The sequence below is a fragment of the Suricata suricatta genome, chromosome 8 (genome assembly GCF_006229205.1).
Source record: "Suricata suricatta isolate VVHF042 chromosome 8, meerkat_22Aug2017_6uvM2_HiC, whole genome shotgun sequence".
Lineage (NCBI taxonomy): Eukaryota > Metazoa > Chordata > Mammalia > Carnivora > Herpestidae > Suricata > Suricata suricatta.
The window spans coordinates 110,616,029-110,636,380 of NC_043707.1; the positions used below are offsets into that span (position 1 = coordinate 110,616,029).

At 38.8% G+C, this 20,352-nt stretch overlaps 1 protein-coding gene across 4 annotated transcripts in view; it reads left to right on the forward strand.

Annotated features, from left to right (window-relative positions):
* Positions 1 to 20,352, forward strand: part of SCMH1 (Scm polycomb group protein homolog 1) — a 158,768-nt gene that overhangs the window by 12,666 nt on the left and 125,750 nt on the right. For 2 of the 4 annotated variants that reach the window (XM_029949392.1, XM_029949394.1), the window contains exons 1-2: positions 7,982 to 8,067; positions 16,159 to 16,288. In XM_029949392.1, the coding sequence (XP_029805252.1) occupies positions 16,276 to 16,288 (13 nt within the window). In that variant the 5' untranslated portion in view covers positions 7,982 to 8,067; positions 16,159 to 16,275. Of the gene's footprint in view, positions 1 to 7,981; positions 8,068 to 16,158; positions 16,289 to 19,196; positions 19,287 to 20,352 lie in introns of those variants that run through there. The other 2 variants (XM_029949391.1, XM_029949393.1) reach the window with 2 other exon arrangements.

Here is a 20,352-nt window from a genome sequence, read left to right on the forward strand (position 1 = left end):
AACTTAATATTTAAGTTAATAATTTATGTCTTCTAAATATGGATGGTCTAACACGATAGCCACATGGTTAGTGGGACTGAAGTACTGAGCTGTAAATTTTATTTAATTTTAATTATGTGTAAACTTAAAACTGATTTTTAAAAATGTGTAGATTTAAAAACAGATTCTCAGTACAACTATTGGGAAAGTTTAAAGTATGTTTTGAATACCTTGGGTATGCGAATCTTCTATTTCAACTGTAAATTTTATGAAATTGAAATTCAAATCCATGGGTGCCTGGGTGGCTCAGTCAGTTAAGCATCCCACTTCAGCTCAAGTCATGATCTCACCCTTCGTGGGTTCGAGCCCCGCATCAGGCTCTGTGCTGACAGCTAGCTCAGAGCCTGGAGCCTGCTTCGAATTCTGTGTCTCCCTCTCTCTCTGACCCTCCCCTGTTCATGCTATCTCTGTCTCTGTCTCTCTCTCTCAAAAATAAATAAAACACTAAAATTTTTTTAAAATTCAAATCCAATAATTCTGATGAAAATTTAGTATCTGACTTGAGATAATCGATAATTGTAAATACACACTAGATTTTGAAGACTTAATAGAAGGAAGAATATGAAGCATATTAATTGGTTTTTATAATGATTCCTGGCTGAAAAAATTTATAATGATTCCTGGCTGAAAAGAATTTATAATACTGGCTGAAATGATAATATTTCAGTATACTGGGTTAAATAAAATACATTATTAAAATTATTTCCATCTTTTTAACTTTTTAAAATAAGACTACTAGAAAGCTTAAAATGACAAAAATATCTTGAACTATATTTCTCTGGGGCAGTCCTGCTCTAGACCCTGGGTCAGGGGCAGGGCGGTGGAAGGAGCCTACGGACTGAAGGAGGCGCTGTTCCCAATGCCACAAATACCCTTGGAGATTCCAAACACCTTCAGTGGAGACTCTCTTCTAATCAAATAAGTTCTGCCTCCTACCCTCTTGCCAAAAGCCAGTGCCTTGTTTTGTACTCTTCAAGTGTGTCAGGGCGGGAGAAGACGTGATGAGTTCAAGAGTATTGCATGATTTCACACCTGTCGGTGATTTTGACTAAATAAATTTCTGGGGCTCTTTGAACTAGTACTGCCACATAAGACTGTTCTCTGAGATAAAACCTACCACTAGTCCTGGCCCAGTGAACCCCAGGGACTCAAAATAAGGAAAAATTAGACTTTAATTAAGGAATGAGTTGCTGGGTCAATATCTGAGGAAGGTGAGAAAGGCATCTTGTGTCCTAAAAGCTAAATTTCTAAGATTTAAAAACAACAACACCCAGAAAGCTAAGCTATCAGGAACTTTTATCTCTGAAGTAAAACTGGACGCACATATTTTTCTTCTCATGCCTCTTGGGTCCTGCTGGCTCTGTGGTTCTATGGAAGGGTTCGGACTTGTTAGCTTGAAGGGAGTTCCTGGTAGAAACAGAGTGACAGTTAGCAAATGGCAGCACTCTCCTGCCTTTGCTGTTTGGAATGTTTATATATATATATTCTTTATTGTCCCCCAATTTTTTTAATGTTTACTTATTTATTTTAAGAGAGAGAGAGTGTGTGTGCACGTGTGAGCACCAGCAGGGTTGAGCAGAGAGAGGGAGAGAGTCCCAAGCAGGCTCCATGCTGTTAGCACAGAACGCAACACAGGGCTCGATCCCACCCACCATGAGATCATGACCTGAGCCAAAATCAAGAGTCTAACGCTTAACAGACTGAGCCGCCCAGGTGCCCCATCCCACCCCCCCCCTTTTTTTTTCCTAGGAAAGAGAGCCCTTTCCTGAGATTGCTGCACGGTTTTAGACTCACATGGGACACATTCCACTGGGAGCCCTCTGTAGTCTCTGGCCTTACTGATGCCGGGAAGAGAGAGGTGGGCTCAGATTCCCAGCCAGAAATGGGTGTTGGATCAGTTGCCTGGGGCTCACCGGCAAGACAACTGATGTCACTTGATGAATTTCCCTTATTTCAGTAACAGTCAGATCTTCTATGAAGCCATCAAATCGGGCATTTGTAGAGGTGGATGATGAGGAAACAAGTGTGTCACTTGTTTGTAGTAAATATGGGACTTGCCTGGGAATGCACTGCAGAGTTATAGCCCCTTGGCTTTCTGGTGAAGAATTCAAAGCCCTGTGGAAGGGACTCCTTGGTGACCTGGAATGAACCACAGCGAGCCTCAGTCTAAGTTGCAGTTTTCTTCTGACAGAGAAACCGTAATTGCCCCAGGATTGCAGTTCTGTAAGATTCATACAGGACCCTGGACAATGCCAGGAAGTCATAACTCACTTTTTGTAGGCTAAGAACCTGAGACTTTGGGGGTTTAAAGAATAATTTCTGTATAAGTCTAATTACATGAAATAGAAGTTGGGGTTTTGATTTTTTATTTTGCTTTACTGTTTGGAGTGTAATTGTAACTACTGTAGTGTAAATGATGGAAAATAATTGCATATGTTAAAAAAATAAACAGAAAAAAATAAAGAGTAATAAACATTTAAAAATAAATTAAAAAAAAAAAGAATGGTTTATAGATACCATTCTGTCGATGAGTCTAAATTATGTGACCTAAGCTGGTGTCGGTTTACTCTACTCTCAGGGCTCTGTGTCTGAGGAGGTAGTTTTCTATACAGGACTCTAAATTATTGGACTCTAATTTTATTACCTTGATTTTAAGTTGATCTTGAAATCTCTGCTACCTGGTAACAATAGACGTTTTTCAAAGACCAGCTTAGGCTGGGTGAACAGATAAAAAGTGGAAAGTGGGTTAATAGTCTCTTACCAGTCCCCAAAGTCATATGGATTTGACCTCAGATTTTAATTTTGTCACCATCCATAAGTGTTTCCTGTCTGCAAATGGTGAAGTGCATTCAAATCGTCACTCCAGGAAACCTTGGGGAAGTAAGTCACTCTTAGAAGCTTCATGTTCTGGATAGCTACAGGCTTGTTCAATCATACATTAAATCTTTATTTTTAAAAATAATTTTAGTTGGAAATTATTCTAAAATGGATTGTACCCTTCTTTCTTTTTAATTTAGTTTGTTAAGCTGAATTTAACCTTTTCTTAATGACTTCGATCCGTGTGTGTGTGTGTGTGTGTGTGTGTGTGTGTGTAAAGGACACGGAGTTCCATAGGCTTTTTAGTACTGTATTCATAACATTGTTTTGCCCACAAGGCCCGTTTTAGTGCATACTTTTTATAAACTGCAACGTTTTCAGGGATGCATATTGTATAAAAATGCCTAGAGTTAAGTCTGTGGATCATAATCATGAAAACTTTAAAAGCCACTGCACTAGGTAGCTCCTTCTTTGTGCCGCCGGTACTTCTTACACTTGCAGAGTAGTTGACTGTTCGCCCAGCCTCAATACGTATATAGGGCCTGTGATCAGTAAACCAAGGAAGGGATTGACTTTTTGTTGGTTTTAAATCCAGTAAGCAAGCATAATGGAACCAAAAAGGGGATGGGCTTTCATATTACGCAGTCTTTAATTTAGCCTTTCCATTTAGTAGCTTTGTGACCTTGGATGTCTTAATCTCAGTTAACTTGAGCACCTCAGCTTTTTTTTTTTTTTTTTTTTTTTTTTGAGCTAAGTGGGAAATGCCAGAATTACTGGGTTCTTTAAATCAAGTAATGAAGGTAAAAGTGCCTGCTGGGGGCAACACGGATGAACCTCGCAAACGAAATGTTAAATGGAAGGAAGCGGACCTGAAGGAGGGCATGGGCTATAATAGTATTTATATAAAGTTCAAAGTAGGCAAAACTAATCCACGATGGCAGGAGTCAAGATAGTTTCCTCTTGGGTAGAGTAATGACTTGGGAGAGGACATGAAGGAGTACTTCTTTGGGTGCCAGTAACAATCACTTTCTTGATTTGGAGACACATTGTAGAAGTTCACTGAGCTTTGCTTATGATTTATGTACTTTTCAGTATCCATATTATACTTTAATGAAAAGTCATTTTTGAAGTGCTTGGCGCAGATCCCAGCACATAGTTGATTCCCTTCTCCTATGATAGTTCCATAAGTTAGCAATTTGATTGTCTTTTTAACAAAATGATCCTAGCCTCTTTTTCCTGGTAACCTTTCAGTTTGTTTGTTCTACTTTGGTTCTCCATCTTCTGATTCCAGTCTTATCCCTTGGCATGTTTAATAAATATATTCGATGGTAATCCCAATTGGGGTAGCTGAAGGAGTTTAGGTCAATCAGAGAAGATGAAATTGAATGTCTGACCACTGTAATTTAGGAGGAAATCAGGAATATGACTTTTAAAAAAATATTTATTTATTTTGAGGGAAGGAGAGGCAGAGCGAGCAGGGGAGTGGCAGAGAGAAAGGAAGAGAGAGAATCCCAAGCAGGGGAGTGGCAGAGAGAAAGGAAGAGAGAGAATCCCAAGCAGATTCCCCCAAAGCGGGGCTCAATCCCACAAACTGTGAGATAATGATCTGAGCGGTAATTAAGAGTTGGATGCTTAACTGAGCCACCTAGATACCTCAGGAATATGAATTTTGAGTTGCTGTTATTCTCTGATCATTACTTGATGTTTTGCTTTTTAAGTGGAGATTAAAAAGACTTTTTTTCTGATTTGTATAATTAAATTTTGCCTGACATCAGATCAACCTCGTTATTGAATTTTTTTCATGGTGGAACATTGTACTTAATTCGGTTACTTCTGACATTTTTAATACAAGCCAAATATAGTATAGCTGGCTTTGAAATTAGTCATACTCACACCCTGTACATCTTGTGTATTTTGCTTGGGTACTTATCACTGAAGGAGAACCATGCTTATTGAGCAGGGGAGGGTCAGAGAGAGAAGGAGACACAGAATCCAAAGCAAGATCCAGTCTGAGCTGTCAGCACAGAGTCCAATGCTGGGCTTGAACCCACGAACCATGAGATCATGGCCTGAGCTGAAGTCAGATGCTCAACCAACTGAGCCACCCAGGTGCCCCTTTACCTTACTGTTTTGTACTACAAGTGTAGAAATAGAACTTACATACTTGAAAATTTATGCAAGATGCTGTTACAAAAAACTTAAGAGTTGTTGAAAATTCAACTTAAAAAAAACGCAAAGTTATTTTTTCTAATATAGGCAATGTACGGGTTATAAAATAAGCTGGTGGTGACAATCTCTGCCCTAGGAGAGGGTAGATTCCTGTAGGAGAGTTTTGTGAGATAGGCAGAAAATGAATTTGTCTACAGTTGCTTTTGGTCTTTTAAATGTTATTGGTTTTGGAGAAAAGGTTTCTTTTTCTTTTTCTTTTTTTAATGTTTATTTATTTTTGAGAGACAGAGTGTGAGTGGGGAAGGGGGAAAGAGAGAAGGAGACACAGAATTTGAAGTAGGCTCCAGGTTCTGAGCTGGCCACACAGAGCCTGATGCAGGGCTTGAACTCATGGACCATGAGATTATGACCTGAGTCAAAATCAGAGGCTTAACCAACTGAGCCACCAGGCACCCCTGGAGCTTTTCTGACAGAGATACTAGCAAGACCCTGTAGAGAGCTGTGGTGATGCTGGTATGGATGCTGACAGAACTAGAGGCAGGAACCTGACAGACATAAGTGAGGGAGATGGAGAAAGACCCCCTACCTATCAGATTCTTCCTTATATCCATTCATTAAAATAAGTAATGCCATTCAACCCTCACAAACCTTTTGGCATAGACACTATAATTTCCACATCAAAGATGCAGAAACTGTGGCTCAGAGACATGTTAACTTGTCCTAAGTTTACAAAGCTAGTGACAAAGTTGTTATTCAAATCCAAAGCCCATCTGTACCACATGCTGTACTTAGATAGCAATGTTATCCAAAGAGAGGATGTGTTTATTAGAAGATAGTCAGCTTGGAAACCTGCAGAATGGGAGGTTATAAAGAAAGCTGATGGCTGGTTGCCTCAAGGATTCCCCAGGAAAGGGAATGCTATAACTTAATTTCTTCATTTCTTTTAAGTCTCTGTGAAGCCTTTTGTGTACCTCTTGTGAGATGGTTGAATGGGGCTGTCAAACCCTGGTGTAGATCTACCTGTTGTTACTTGTTTCTTTTTTTTTCCGTTCTTCCTTTTTCCCCTTTTTTGTGGTAAAATATATGTAACGTAAAGTTTACCATTATAACCATTTTAAAGCAGTAAGTATGTTTACCATGTTGTGTAGCCTTCACTAGTATCTGTCTCCAGAACTTTTTCATCATCTGTTCCCATGAAATCGTAACTCTCCATTCCCTCCTCTGCCCTGCCCTAGTACTTGTGTTCTCTATGTTTCTCTAAATTTCATCTCTATGAATTTGCCTAGTTACCAAGTATAAGTGGAATCATACAATATTTGTGCTTTTGCATTTGACTTGTTCTACTTAGAATAATGTTTTCAAGATGTGTCTATGTTGTAGCAAGTGTCAGAATTTTTTATGGCTGAATAATATTCCATTGTATATATGTACATTTATTTATCCATTCATTTACTGATGGATACTTGGATTATTCCTGTCCTTTGGCTATCGTGGGTGATATTTCTCTGAACATTAGTGTACAAGTATTTGTTTTAGTCCCTGCTTTCAGTTCTTTTGGACAATACCCAGGAGTGGGGTTGCTGGATCATATGGTAATTTTATGTTTATCCTTTTGAGATTTTTCACAGCAGCTGCATCACTTTTCATTGCTAGGAGCAGTTCACAAGTTTCTAATTTTCCCCATATCTTGGCAACACTTGTTATTTTTCTTTTCTTCTTTTATGATAACCATCTGAATGAGTATGAAGTGGTGTCTCTTTGTGATGTTGCATTTCCCTGTGGATTCATGATGCTCATTATCTTTTCATGTGCTTATTGGCTGTCTGTATAGCTAAGTGGAGAAATACCTATTCAAGTCTCTTGCCTGTTTTTTAATTGGGTTGTTTGAGGGCTTTTTGTTGTTGAATTATAGGAGTTCTTTATATATTCTAGATATTAATCCCTTATTGGTATATAATTTGCCAGTATTTTCTCCCATTCTGTATGTTGTCTCTCATTCTCACAATAGTATCCTCTGATGCACAAATGTTTTTCATTTTGATGAAATCTAATTTATCTGTTTTTCTTTCATTGCCTGTGGTTTACGTATTATATCCAAAAATCATTGTCAAATCCAGTGTCATAATGATTTTCTCCTCTGTTTTCTTATAAGAATTTTATAATCTTAGCTCTTACGTTTAGGTCTTTGCCACATTTTAATTTTTGTATACACTATAGGGTATCCAGTTTTCCCAGCATCATTTGTTGAAAAGAATATCCTTTTCCCATTGAATGGTTTTGGCACTTTTCTCAGAAAGCAATTGACCATATATAATAGAGTTTGTTTCTGGGTTCTTTATTCTGTTCCCTCGGTCTGTATGTCTGCCCTTAGTGCCAGCACCACACTGTTTTGATTACTCTGGCTTTGTAGTAAGTTTTGAAATGAAATGTGATTCTTCCAACTTTATTCCTCATTTTCAAAATCATTTAAGCTATTCGGAGTCCTTTGAAATTCCATGTGATTTTGAGAGGGATTATACTGAGTCTGTTGTCATCTTAACAATGTTAACATCTAACAATGTTAGTCTTTCAGTTCATGAACACAAAATGTCTTTCCATTTATTTTTTTTAAGTTTCTGTCAGCAATGTTTTATAGTTTTTAGAATACAGTATTTTACTCCTTGTAACTGTTATATTTCTCACAGTAAATTAAGAAGTTAATATTCTAATTTCCCCATCGTTTAGTGGCCTGTAGAACTGCCCTAAAGAATCTATTCTATTTTTAACAGAATCTGTGTTCTGAACCCACAAAGATGAGGGAAGGGTCCTGAGAACTGAAAACTGTCCAAATTGCTGCCCCCAAGAAGCCCTGGCTGGTTGTCCAGCCTGTTGGTTTCCTCTGACAAAAGCCTAATTTCACTGCATGTCTTCTTTGATCTACAGTAGTTCACATTTCTAATTTTTTCTATCTTTTGCTTCCAGATTTCTCCATCTTGCTAAGGAGGAACGGTTTCCTATTTGATATAGCTGATGGTACCATGCAAAAATCAGATCCTCGAAAAGGTCAGAACCCATATTTATAACATAATGGAAATAGTTTTCTTCTGTTAGGCTGTATATGAATGAATGTGTCACAAAAAGCAATTAGAGTAAATAAAAGAATCTCACCATTTCTTGCCAACTTATCCTACAATTTTCATAAACCCTGTGTGTCATTTATACAATTCTTTATAGTTTGCAAAGCACTCTTTGCAGAGTTGTCTTACATAGTCTCTACAGGAATCTTGTGAAGTAGGCACTGTTGCTCTTCCTGTTTTATGGAGACGATGAGGTGTTAAGAGACTTATTCAAAATTTTGCTACTCTGTGCTGGAAGGTTCAGTCCTAGATCTTTTGCCTTTAAATCTTATTCTTCTCACTACATTACAAGTTCATGATCAGTGTCAGAATTTAGAATGCATGTAAGTATGGAAGGTGCATGAATGTTGGAAATCATGTTTGTAAAAGTCTGAAAAACTAGAACCCCTTTATGGATGTATAATACCATTAATTAGTAAGTCCAATCTTGATATTGAATGTCTAACATAATCTTTGAGATGATACCATTGTCTTAGTATGGCAAATGAGGCTCTTTGCTGCCTACCTGCTTTTCTGTTCTTATCCTACCTCACCTCTGTAGCTTACCCTATGCTTTTCCATCTATAACACACTGCTGGCTATCGGCCAAACACGTTGTCCATTTCCATGCCTTAGTACCTTTGTACTATATTCTCTTCGCCTAAAGTGCCTATTCATCTTTCAAATGACAGTCCTAACTTAACTTCATCTCCATGAAGCTTTCCTCAATTCCCCAAGCCAAGTTAATCATTCCTTTCTGTTTTTCCAGAGCATTTTGTATACCAGATCTCTATTAGAGCAGAAATCATGTTGTGTTATGATATGTTCTGTAATTGAATCACTATCTATCCTACTGATCTGTGAGTTCTTTGTGAGCATAGGCTAGGACTTCTTTGTCTTTCGTCCTTAGCGCCCCCGCCCCCCATCTCTCCTAGGCTTAGATACATTTTCTATAAAGAATTAAAGAGTAGCTCTCCTTAGAGGATCTGTGCACCAGTCTAAGTAGGAGACTGACCACATACACATACTCACAAGTATAAATATGGTACATGCTTGAAGTAGAACAGAGAGATGATCATAGCCAGGCAGAACTACTTAGGGAAGGAGTCCTCTAGATAGAGATTGACAAACTATGGCTCATATGTCAAATCTTGTCTGCTGCCTGTTTTTATAAATAAGGTATTTTGGAACATAAACCTTTCCATTGTTCATTGTTAATGTGTTACCTACGGCTGCTTTCATGCCACAGTGGCAGAGTTGAGAAGTTGCAACAGAAGCTATATGTCCCATAAAACTGAAATTATTTACTCTCTGGCCCTTAAAGAAGAAATTTTCCAAAACCTGCTCTGGGAGATGGGCTTTCAATAGAGATTTAAAAAGAAAAGGAACGTAATAAGTATCTGTCATAATTTAATGAAAACAGGCTGTAGTAGGGACGCCTGGGTGGCTCAGTCAAGCGTCCAACTCTTGATTTCAGCTCAGGTCATGATCCCATGGTTCGTGACATTGAGCCTCACCTCACATCAGGTTCTGCGTGGAAAGCATAGAGCCTGCTTGAGAGTCTTTCTCTCCCTCTCTTTCTGCCTCTGCCCTGCTAATGAGTGCATGTATATGTGCATGCTCTCTCCAAATCCCTCTCAAAATAAATAAATTAATTAAAAAACACAAAACATCAGGCTGTAGTGGTAGGTATGCTCAGTGAGAAATTCCACTTTAATCCAATTCATCAGAGAGAGAGAGAGAGCTAGGTTGAAGAGATGAAGTGTCAAGAATGCTTTGGACTGATGAAGAGGGAACTGAGAAAACCAATAGAAAGAAATTGCCAAGTAAATGTTCTCGGTCTGTAGTAAGACACTTTCGTAATTAACAGCAGGGCAAGCGTTTGCTGATGACAGAGAAGAAGGAAGCAACAATGCAAATTAACATTGATGAGTGTCTACAATGACCAAGTACTGGTCTAAGTGCTTTATGCACATCTCATTTAATTCTTCCAGCATCTAGAGCAGCTTATTGCTGTATTGTCTTTATTTTGCAGATGAGGAAACGAAGGTAGAGGGGGTTAAGTTTCTTGGCCAATTGTTATATGACTAATAAGTGATAGAACCAAATCTGAACCCAGGCAAGATTGCTGTAGAATCTTCATAGTAGAGTAGGGAAATCAAGGGATATTTGGTAAAAATACCCTTGAGCTTGGAATAAGGTAATGAATTGGGATAATTAGGAAGTATGCTAACCCATCATGGTAAAAGGAAATAAACAGACCATAGAAGAGTGATGTCAGAAGGCAGAGTGTCCAATCAGAAATATACTATGGATTCAGTCGAATGGGAGAGAACAGGAACAGATACATTATACAGTGAGACGTATATTCAATATAGCTAGTCATTGAATTTCATCTTGATAAGACCATAAAGCAGTTAACTTTCCCTACACACATGAAAGACGCACCCAAGTGCCTAAAGGGCAGGCATACTCAGTTGAGGTCGAGATTAGCAGTGATTTTCAAGGAGTTAGGTGACATTAAACAACCCTCCCCTGCCCAATACATTTTTAGAGACCATGATGGTGTCACCGCAAACACATGCCATTCTCTCCCTTTCTGTTTTGTTCCCCTAAGGAGATTTGTTCCTGTCTAACACCCTACCACTGCTGTGATAAATATTTACCCCGTGGACCACTTCTTTTTAATGTCTGTAGGTATCAAAGTTATATGGATGCACTGTGAAAACTTTGGCAACAGAAGTACACCCAGTGAAAAGGGAAGTTTCCTTCCGGTTACTCTCTTGCTCTCTTAAGAGACCTCTTCTGAAAGTTCAGCTGTAGATAAGACTCCCGTTACAAGTGAAAGTATGCCAGGATTCCCTTGTGGTTATTGAGATAGAAAACATACTGAGACTCACTTTCCTAAGGCCAGGATCCACAGCCAAGAATGGAAGGAACTGTCTGGGAAGATAAGACATCTTCATCAATGGAGATATAAGCAGAGTTGGTAGGGATGTTATGAGAAGATTCAAGCACTGGATAGCGTTGGTGGAACTGGAGGCAGGAGAGGAGGAGGCATTGAACTAAATGGGTTTTTACTATTCCTTCCAAACCTGCAGTTCTATGTTATATCATCTGACTAATGACCGAGCACAAAGGAAAAGACTCCAGTGTGACTGGCCTGGATGACTTGGGTAGAAGACAAAGTAGTATAAGAGAAAATCCAATGTATAAAGTCCAAATTTATAAGCAAGTTACTTTGCAGCAAAACATTGAGCTTATTTTAATAAAGATTTCTTTTAACTAGCCATTTGGTATGCTTAAAGTAGACTTCATTTTTTATTAAAAAAATTCCATTTACACTAAATTTTCAAGACTGTATTTACTGTGCAGAGTAAAAGCATCACACACTGTTCATTATTTCAAAGAAAAAAAGATATTTCAGGTTATTTGCCTGGTTTTAAGTTGTGGTGGGTATGGAGGAAATGATTGGGCTGGTACCTTGCTGATGCTTACTGCCCGTAGACTTATAATTGCATAAAACTTAAAAGGGACTTTACAGATCATGAGTGAAGTTCAGCCTCTTTATTTTACAAATGAGGAAACTAAAAACCAGAGATGATATGTTACTGACTCAGTCTCATGATAGCCTAGCTGGAACTTGACTCTCCAAGATCAGAGATGAGTTATGTAAAGGGCCTTCCATAGTGCCAGTATGTGGTAGATGAAGAAGCAGAAGGGAAAGAAGGAGATGGTGGTATTTCCTGTGCCCCCATATCACACTCCGTAAGCCTTCAGAGAGACAGTTGGCGTTGTGGAGATACAGCCATCGCCAGAGATACAGATACAGATATACGGACACATATACCGTCTATGCTACAAACCTGAAGTTGTGCAGTGTTGAGATGATGAAATCCATACCCCCATAACATTGTAGGGCCTTATATTTGGAAAGGCCTTTTAATAAAGGTTACCAAGTCCAACCTCCTTCTTCCTTTTCATAATTTAATACTTCCACCAAGAGGTTATCTTTCCTTTGCCTCCATACTGTCAATGATGGCGGATTCATACCTTCCCTTCCCAGAATTCATCCGATTGTTGGATACCTCTGACTGCCAGAAAGTTTTTCTTGGTAATGAGCTGAAGCCTATCTACCTGTACCTTCCACCCACCTGTCTCCTTCTGTCCCTTGGGAGAATGTGGAACAGGTAGAGCAAATTCATCTCTCCTCTACATGAGGACAGGGCAGACATCTGCAAACAGCTCTCCTCTTTCCTCTGAGTCTTCTGGTTAAACCTCCACAACTTTGTTAAACTTTTACTGTCTTTGTTGTTTTCCTTTGAATAAGATTGTGTGCCTATATTTCATTCAGAGTATAGGATCTCAATTTGAACATAAAACTCTACCTCCAAAGTGTTCTGACCAGCAGAGTAGACTGTTATTTCCTTCTTTCTGGATATTGATGGGAATGACCATGGTGGTGGTGGTGTGTCACTTATTTCATGACATCAAATCCATTTACATCTGCCAGGAAGTGTGATGTGGCACCACTGGTACCACTAAAGTTCTTCCCTGATCGAGAAACATGAGCCAGAAGCTTTGTTAGCCTCCCTTACGCTCTGGATCACACCTCTGGAAAAGGTACACGTTGTCTACTGGGAGTGCCTGCAAGACAAAGGGAGTTACGGCTTCTCTGCATTTTCATTAGCCATTCATTGCTAACTGCTTTGCTTGTTAAAGCAAATACTGATGTTCTCTGGGGTTCTTCTCTGTGTGCACGTGCAGAGACATATAATTGCTACAGAGGGAGTGGGGGCAGGGATGATTGCCAAGGAGAGATCTGTTACATCTTCTTTGTTCACATCTGCTGCATGCACAAGACAGGATTTATTGCTGTCTTTGAAAAAGGGATTGCCTAGTTTGCTTCCCCCTTCCCCCTCTTCTGGCAGATGATCCCAGAGGGATATTACCATCTCATCACAGTTATCTCTAAACAGAGTAAAAGTAAATGAAGGAGAGCTGCAGGCAGAGAAGCAGCTAAAAGGCACTAGGAGCAGTGGCTAATGAGTGGTACATCCCAGCCTAGTCCCTCCTCTGTCTCCTGCCTCCTCTGTGGGTTGCACGCCATGACCACAGTGGGGCAGGTGCTCTGCTCCCAGCTTTTCTTTTCGCTCTCTATGTGTATCAGCATCGGATTACAGTTTGTTAAAATCACAACTGCTCTCTAATGTTCAAAGAGTTCTGTCTTGTCTTAATAGGTTTCTAAAAGTACATTTGATGTTTCTTTTTTCTATTTTCCAGTTTCTATTTCTGAAACATCCCTCCTTCCCTGCTCCCTTCTTCCCTTCCTCCTCCTCCTCCTCCTCCTCCTCCTCCTCCTCCTCCTCCTTCTTCTTCTTCTTCTTCTTCTTTTCTCTCTCTCTCTCTCTCTCTCTCTCTCATTGATATGTATATGTACTTGCATTACTTCTTTTGTGTTTTCCCAGCTCTATGAATATTTAAAACGTGGTACCTATGGACATCCTCCATTTAATCTAGTTTTGCCTCATTAAATCCCAGACTGTGTTTAATATTAATTCAGTATTCAGATCAAGCTAATAAGTATCAGTGCTTCAATTTTTACTGTAGTAAAGTGGGTAGAATATCTAGGTTGGGTTATTTTATGGTAGAACCATTTGTAAGGTTTCTTTCTGGTGAATATTTCTCTCTCTCTTTTTTTTTTTTGTAGCAGAGAGGCTGTGTAGTAAAGAGCATAGTTTGGGTTCAGATCCTAGCTTTTCTACTGATTATAACCTTTTAGAAGGTTATTCAATCTATCTGGGTATTATTTCCTCATTAGTTAAAAAAAAAAAGGTGTCATACTGGTGAAGATTTTCAAGGTTTTATTGAAATGATTAGCTCAACATCTGGGATATAGTAAACACTTTAAAATAGCTATATAATGTTAACAATTATTACTATTTATAAGTGATAATTTATAACTAAATTTTTTTCTTACTATAATATATGGAGAATTTCTTCTACTTTTCCTTGCTTCCTGGGATGGCCTACTATGATTGGTCACATGTTGAAAGGAAGCTTCCACATCCTTGTGGAACCTCCATATTATTTTTCTCTCAAGGGTTTCTAGAAATATCAGAATCTTTAAAGCCTCTAGGTATTGCACAATCCCGTACAGTCACCACTGGCCATATGTGTCTATTTAAATTTAATAAAAACTACACAAAAATGCAACGCTTCGGTCACACTGACCACATTTCAAGTGCTGAAGAGCCACACGTGGCTAATGGCTACCTATTAGGTGGCACAGCACATCTCTGGCATCACAGAAAGTTCTGTAGGACAGCACCACTGCATATTACTAGTCTGTGCTCTTGTGCTCTTTCTTAGAAATCAAAGAGGGTATGCTTTCTAGGATATTCTACGGATCACTTTCTTAATGCTTCAGGGCTCCAGACTTGCATTTCTCAGGATTCAAGTTATTCTTCTTCCAGCCCCTTAGTGTCTTTTGGAGTAAACATAAACACTTTCACTTCCCTCAAGAAGATTGCATTACAATAATTTTTAAAGGTTGTAGTCAACAGTAAGAGGAAGCCAAAGGGAGAAGAGGCAAAGTAGAAGTAATTCTAGCAAATATTCATTAGAATCGTTACTCAAAAACGGAGTAATCGAATCTTTAGGGGGCTAAGTAGTAATAGGAGGCTCTAATGTCCTGTGTCCTCTTTGTAATAAGCACTTGTCTTAATCAGGATCTCTGCTTTCTTTCTGAGAAAGGTAGCAAACGGCAAGTTTTTCCTTACTAATCCTTACTGTCTGTATCATGTGCTTTGGAAGCCATTTTTTCACTAGTTCTTCACAACAACCTCGTAAAGCACGTAGCATAAGTAGCATTGGGATTATCACCCCTATTTTACTGATAAGAAAAGTGAGGCTCAGTACAGTTAAGTTATTGCCTAAAGTCTTTAAGGAAAAATAGTCTCTAAGGGAAAATAGACTTGACATTCAAAACAGGATAGGGATGCCTGCATGGCTCAGTCAGTTAAGCATCTGACTCTTGATCTTGGCTTAGGTCGTGAAGATCTCAAGGTTGTGAGTTCAGGACCTGCATTGGGTCCTACTTAAACAAAAAACAAATGGTAAAATTTTGACTTCCAATTTGATATTTGTGTTTTTGTTTTGCTTTATTTTACTACCAGATAGACTATGGTAAAAGAAAGAGTGAAGATTCTTTAGGGCAACTTGGAAACTGAGTAGTGTTACATGAGGTAGGGACTTTAAAGGCATCGCTACAGCTTCATTTGTCCTGTGACCATGCACATTAGTCTGCTCAGATTTTTATAACAAAATACCCCTGGCTGGGTGAGTTAAACAGTAGAAATCTATTTTCTCACCGTCTGAGTCTGGTAGTCCACGATCAAGATGCTAGCAGGCTTTGTTTCTGGTCAGGCCTCTTCTCAGCTTACAGACAGCACTTTTTGGGCCATGTCCTCACCTAGGCTTTCTCCCTTTGTGTTTATGGAGAGAGAGAGAAGTAGCAGGTAAGGGAGAGGGAGAGAGATATCTCTGGTGCCTTGTCTTTGTCTTATAAGGACACCAGTCCTTTCAAATTAGGGTCCTACCCTTATGACTTCATTTAACCTTAGTTACCTCCTTGAAAGCCCTGTCTCCAAATACGGCCACATTGGGAATTAGGACTTTAACACATGAATTTGGAGGGACTGCATTCAGTCCATAGTACCATGTTAATGGATTTTTAGTATCTTTCACATTTTTGGCTTAACCTGGTTAGTTGGAAATTATATTTATTTTCAGTATTTGCTTGGGACCAAATGTAGCAAATATCTGTATTCTTTATTTCTGTGAATATTGAGGCTTAGTTAAATTAAACCTGTGGTACTTGTTATAAGGTACGATCCAATGCTGAGTTATTCTAATTAGCAAGAAAGATATATCTGAATGTCCTGCTTTTTAAATAATGTAGCCAATTTGTTAATACTTAAGTCTCATGATTTAAGGGGTAATAAGTGTCCTCCTTCCTCCCACCCCCATTCTACAGATGGAGAAAATAACATACAGAAAAACTGACTTGTCAGAGGTCAGAGTAAGGTATTGGTGGATCCAGGGATAAATCACAAACTTCTTAACTCCTTGACCAGTTTTAAGTCCATTGACTATGCAGCCTAGTGGTAAGTATCTTTTTACCCTATTCTGGAAGTATGAGAGATTAAGATACTTAGTAAGGACTGACTTTAAGGAACTCCTCATTACTAATTATATCATTCATTATCCATTTCTTTTAGCCACAGTGTCTTTTTTTGCCATTGTGTCATCAATTTTTTTTAGGTTGTGGAAGGAATTGGAAGTTTTACTTTTTAAATACTTGAAGGTATTTCTATAACGGTTCAGACACACTATAGATTATTATTAAGAAAGGAAAGAAAAACTTACTATTTAATGAATTTTTTCCCTATGTTAGGCACCATGCTAGACACTTTGTCTAGCATTTAAATATTATTTAAATGTTGGGGCGCCTGGGTGGCTCAGTTAGTTAAATGTCTGACTCTTGGTTTGGGCTTAGGTCATGATCCTTTGAGCCCTACGTCAGGCTCCATGCGCAGCGTGAGCCTGGAGCCTGCTTAAGATTCTCTTTCTCTCTTTGTCTCACCCTCTTCCCCTCTTTCCCGCTCATGCACTCTCTCTCTCAAATAAAAAAGTAAGTATTATTCAAATGTCTTATTAAAACTTATAGTCATTTCAAGAAGGCATTTATTCTTGTCATTTTTAATAGTGATTTTTAAGTCTATTTTTTTGAGAGAGAGAGAGAGAGAGAGAGAGAGAGAGAATGAGTATGAGTATGAGTATGAGTATGAGAGGCAGAAGGAGAGAGGAAGAGAGGATCCAAAGGAGGCTCTGCACTGTGAGTGCAGAGCTTGATGTGGGACTCAGACTCACAAACCGTGAGATCAGGACCTGAACCAAAACCAAGAGTCGAATGCTCAATCAACTGAGCCATCCAGGTGCCTCAATAGTGATATTTTTAATAGTATGAGTTGAATTTAATAGAAAAATGTCTCATAAATTTCTGAGTTTAGATACTAAATGAAATTTTAGCTTTGTAGAAACTGAGAATCTTATCAGGAATCTTTCAAGATGAAATCTCTATATTAAGCATAGTTTTCTAGTTTATTATGTCTTATCCTTTGGGATTTCCTGAGGTGGGATGATTTGTCTGAGATGAAGTTAAGCTTGCTCTTCCACTGGACACGAAAATCATGTCAAGTTTAGTTTCTCTACAGCCTTTTCTTCTGTCTGTCCATCTGAGAGGATTCTGTTAATCACTAGGGAGGCTGAACAACTAAGCCAAGTGAAAAGCAGGAGTGTAATGAGCCTCTAGAGCTGAGGTCCCATAGACCATTAGGATATTCTCTCCTCTGCCCCTCACCTCTACTTCTCTGTCCATTGAGTTCTTTTTGCTCATTGGAGATCTGCTTTCTCCATTATGGTAAATATATAGGCGCCGACATTGACCACATTTTACTTCCCTTGTCATACCCCTAACATACCTTCTGCTCCAGCCACACTGAACTACAGTCCCCCGACATGGCACTGCCCAAGAGAAGTACAATGCAAGTCACGTATGGGATGGTAAATTTTCTAGTAGCCACACTGAAAAAGATCAAGAAGAAATAGGGGAATTTAATTTTGATAATATATCTCATTTAACTTAGGATATCTAAAGTACTGCTTTGACATGTCACCAAAATAACAATACATAAGGAGCTATTCCACATTCCTTTTTATACGCAGTCTTCAGAATCTGGTTTATGTTTTGTAGTTATAGCACATCTCAATTCAGACACTAAGTTTTGTCAGAAATGATTGATTTGTATTTAGATTTCAACAATTTTCAATTGCAAAAGTAGATTCTCATACCCAGCTTTGTTTCAAACATACTTTAAAAGTTTTCCCCATAACTGTACTGAATGTCAGTTATGAATTTAAATTAAAAAAATTAAAACAAAGTAAATATTCACTTTCTTAGTTACACTTGCCACATTTCAGGTGCTACATCTGTCTGGTGGCTACCATATTAGAACAGGTCTCACATAGTGGTTTATGGCATTTTATTTCAAAAAAACTTTTTAACATTTATTTATTTTTGAGAGACAGAGCATGAGCAGGAGAGGGGCAGTGGGAGAAGGAGACACAGAATCTGAAGCAGGCTCCAGGCTCTGAGCTGTCAGCACAGAGCCTGGCATGGGGCTCGAACTCAACGAATTGTGAGATGGTGACCTGAGCCGAAGTCGGACACTTAACTGACTGAGCCACCCAGGCGCCCCACTATACTTTTCTTATTACTCCACCCCCACGACTCAGTTCCTTTGCCAGTAAAGTCTTAATTTCTCCCCCCATCCTCTCCCCAGAAAGAACTGGCTCCTCCCCTCTCCTCTACCTTCTGAGCCGCCATTTACTTTTAATGCAGCACCTATTGTTCTCCATCCCCTTTCCTTCCGTATCTTTCTCCTTCTTCTATGCTAAAGGGAGAGTACCTGGCTGTTTTTGAATGCCCCGTTACCTAGCACAGAGCTGGAAACTCTGTGTAGTCAGTTTTTGTTTAGAGAGTAGATTAATATCATTTCAATCTGGAAATAGGAAAGGCTTTAGAGGGTTATTTTGAAAGTAGCAAGTTGGAAATAGAATTTAAGTGTCAAACTGAACAAGATTTAATAGGAAGCAGTCCACTGTCTTTTAGCCTGTGACATTATATTCATTCATTGGTTTCACGGACTTAGACACATGAGATATAAAAGAGACTGAGACATAATTTATACTGGTAAACAGCCCATAGTCAGGATGTATACCTGTGCTCACACACACATACACACACGTACCCACACAAGTTATGGATACATTGCTGTCTCAGCCCCATAATATTGTTTGTTGCTTAGTGAAACAGAACTGCAGGGTTGAGTAGGATCTTAGAAGTGTATGTAATTAATCCCTTTCCAACCCATGAATTCCTTCTCAGCTTGGAAAAGTTTCAGCATCTTTGGTGATAGGCGGTCATCCAGGCTTTCTGCTTCTACTCTTTAGGGAATGTATAGCCCATCCTCAGCAGGCTAGTTCTCGTTGCCAGGAAGTCTCGTTTGGACATCTGTTTCCCTGCAATGAATGCTATTTCAGGTACCTTCTGTCAAAAGATCACGTTTTGTGAAACCTGTGGAAAAGAATGTGCACGTCATGAGAAGCAGAAGTTTCTGTCTGTTTTGTCCAGTGATGTATCTTCAGTGCCCAGGATACTGCCTCACAAACAGCAGATTGTACATGTTTGCTGAATAAATAAATCTACATAAATATGATTCAGGGCATTCATTCAATTTGGTTTTTCAGTTATGAACTATTATTGCCTATTTTTCATTGCTGTTGCCTAACCAGCCCGTCCCCTCTGTGGCACTGTTAAACTTTCTAAGCTCCAGATGCTTACTCTTCACCTGCAGATACATACTGATAATAACTGAGGTGATATATGTGAAACCGCCTGGCCCTGGGCCTGATATGGTAATGATCGGTGTTAGTTAAATGTGAAATGGAATCAGAATGGCAACTTCTGAGCCTTCTGAAATCCCAGAAATGCAAGTTCATTTTTTAATTAATTGAATTTTTTAAATTGTGATAAAAGATATATACCTTAAAATTTACTATTTTAACCATTTTTTAAATGTACAGTTTAGTGGCATTGGATACATTCACATTGCACCATTCCTACCTACCATCCATTGCCAGAACTTTTTTCATCTTGCAAAACGGAAATGGAAACTGTACTCCATAAATGACAGCACGTACATTTTTAATATTAGCCTAGGTATTAAAATAGTACATCTGCAATGGAAGAAAACTCCAAAATAAATATATAAGTGACTTTTATCTATAGTTTTAGAAAATCTGTTTTTAATTATTTCTTTTTTAACATGAGTAATTGATAATTTAACTATAGTGGATTCTGAGTATCCACATATGTGTCAAAATTGTTTTGATGAAAGTTTGTATTTAAATATTGACTTCTTGGGGCACCTGGGTGCTCAGTCGATTGAGCAGCCATCTGAGTTTGGCTCAGGTAATGATCTCGCAGTTCACAAGTTCAAGCCCTGCTTCAGGTTCTAGGTTGACAGCTCAGAGCCTAGAGCCTGTTTCAGATTCTGTGTCTCCCCTCTCTCTCTGCCCCTCCCCTACTCAAGCTCTGTTTCTGTCT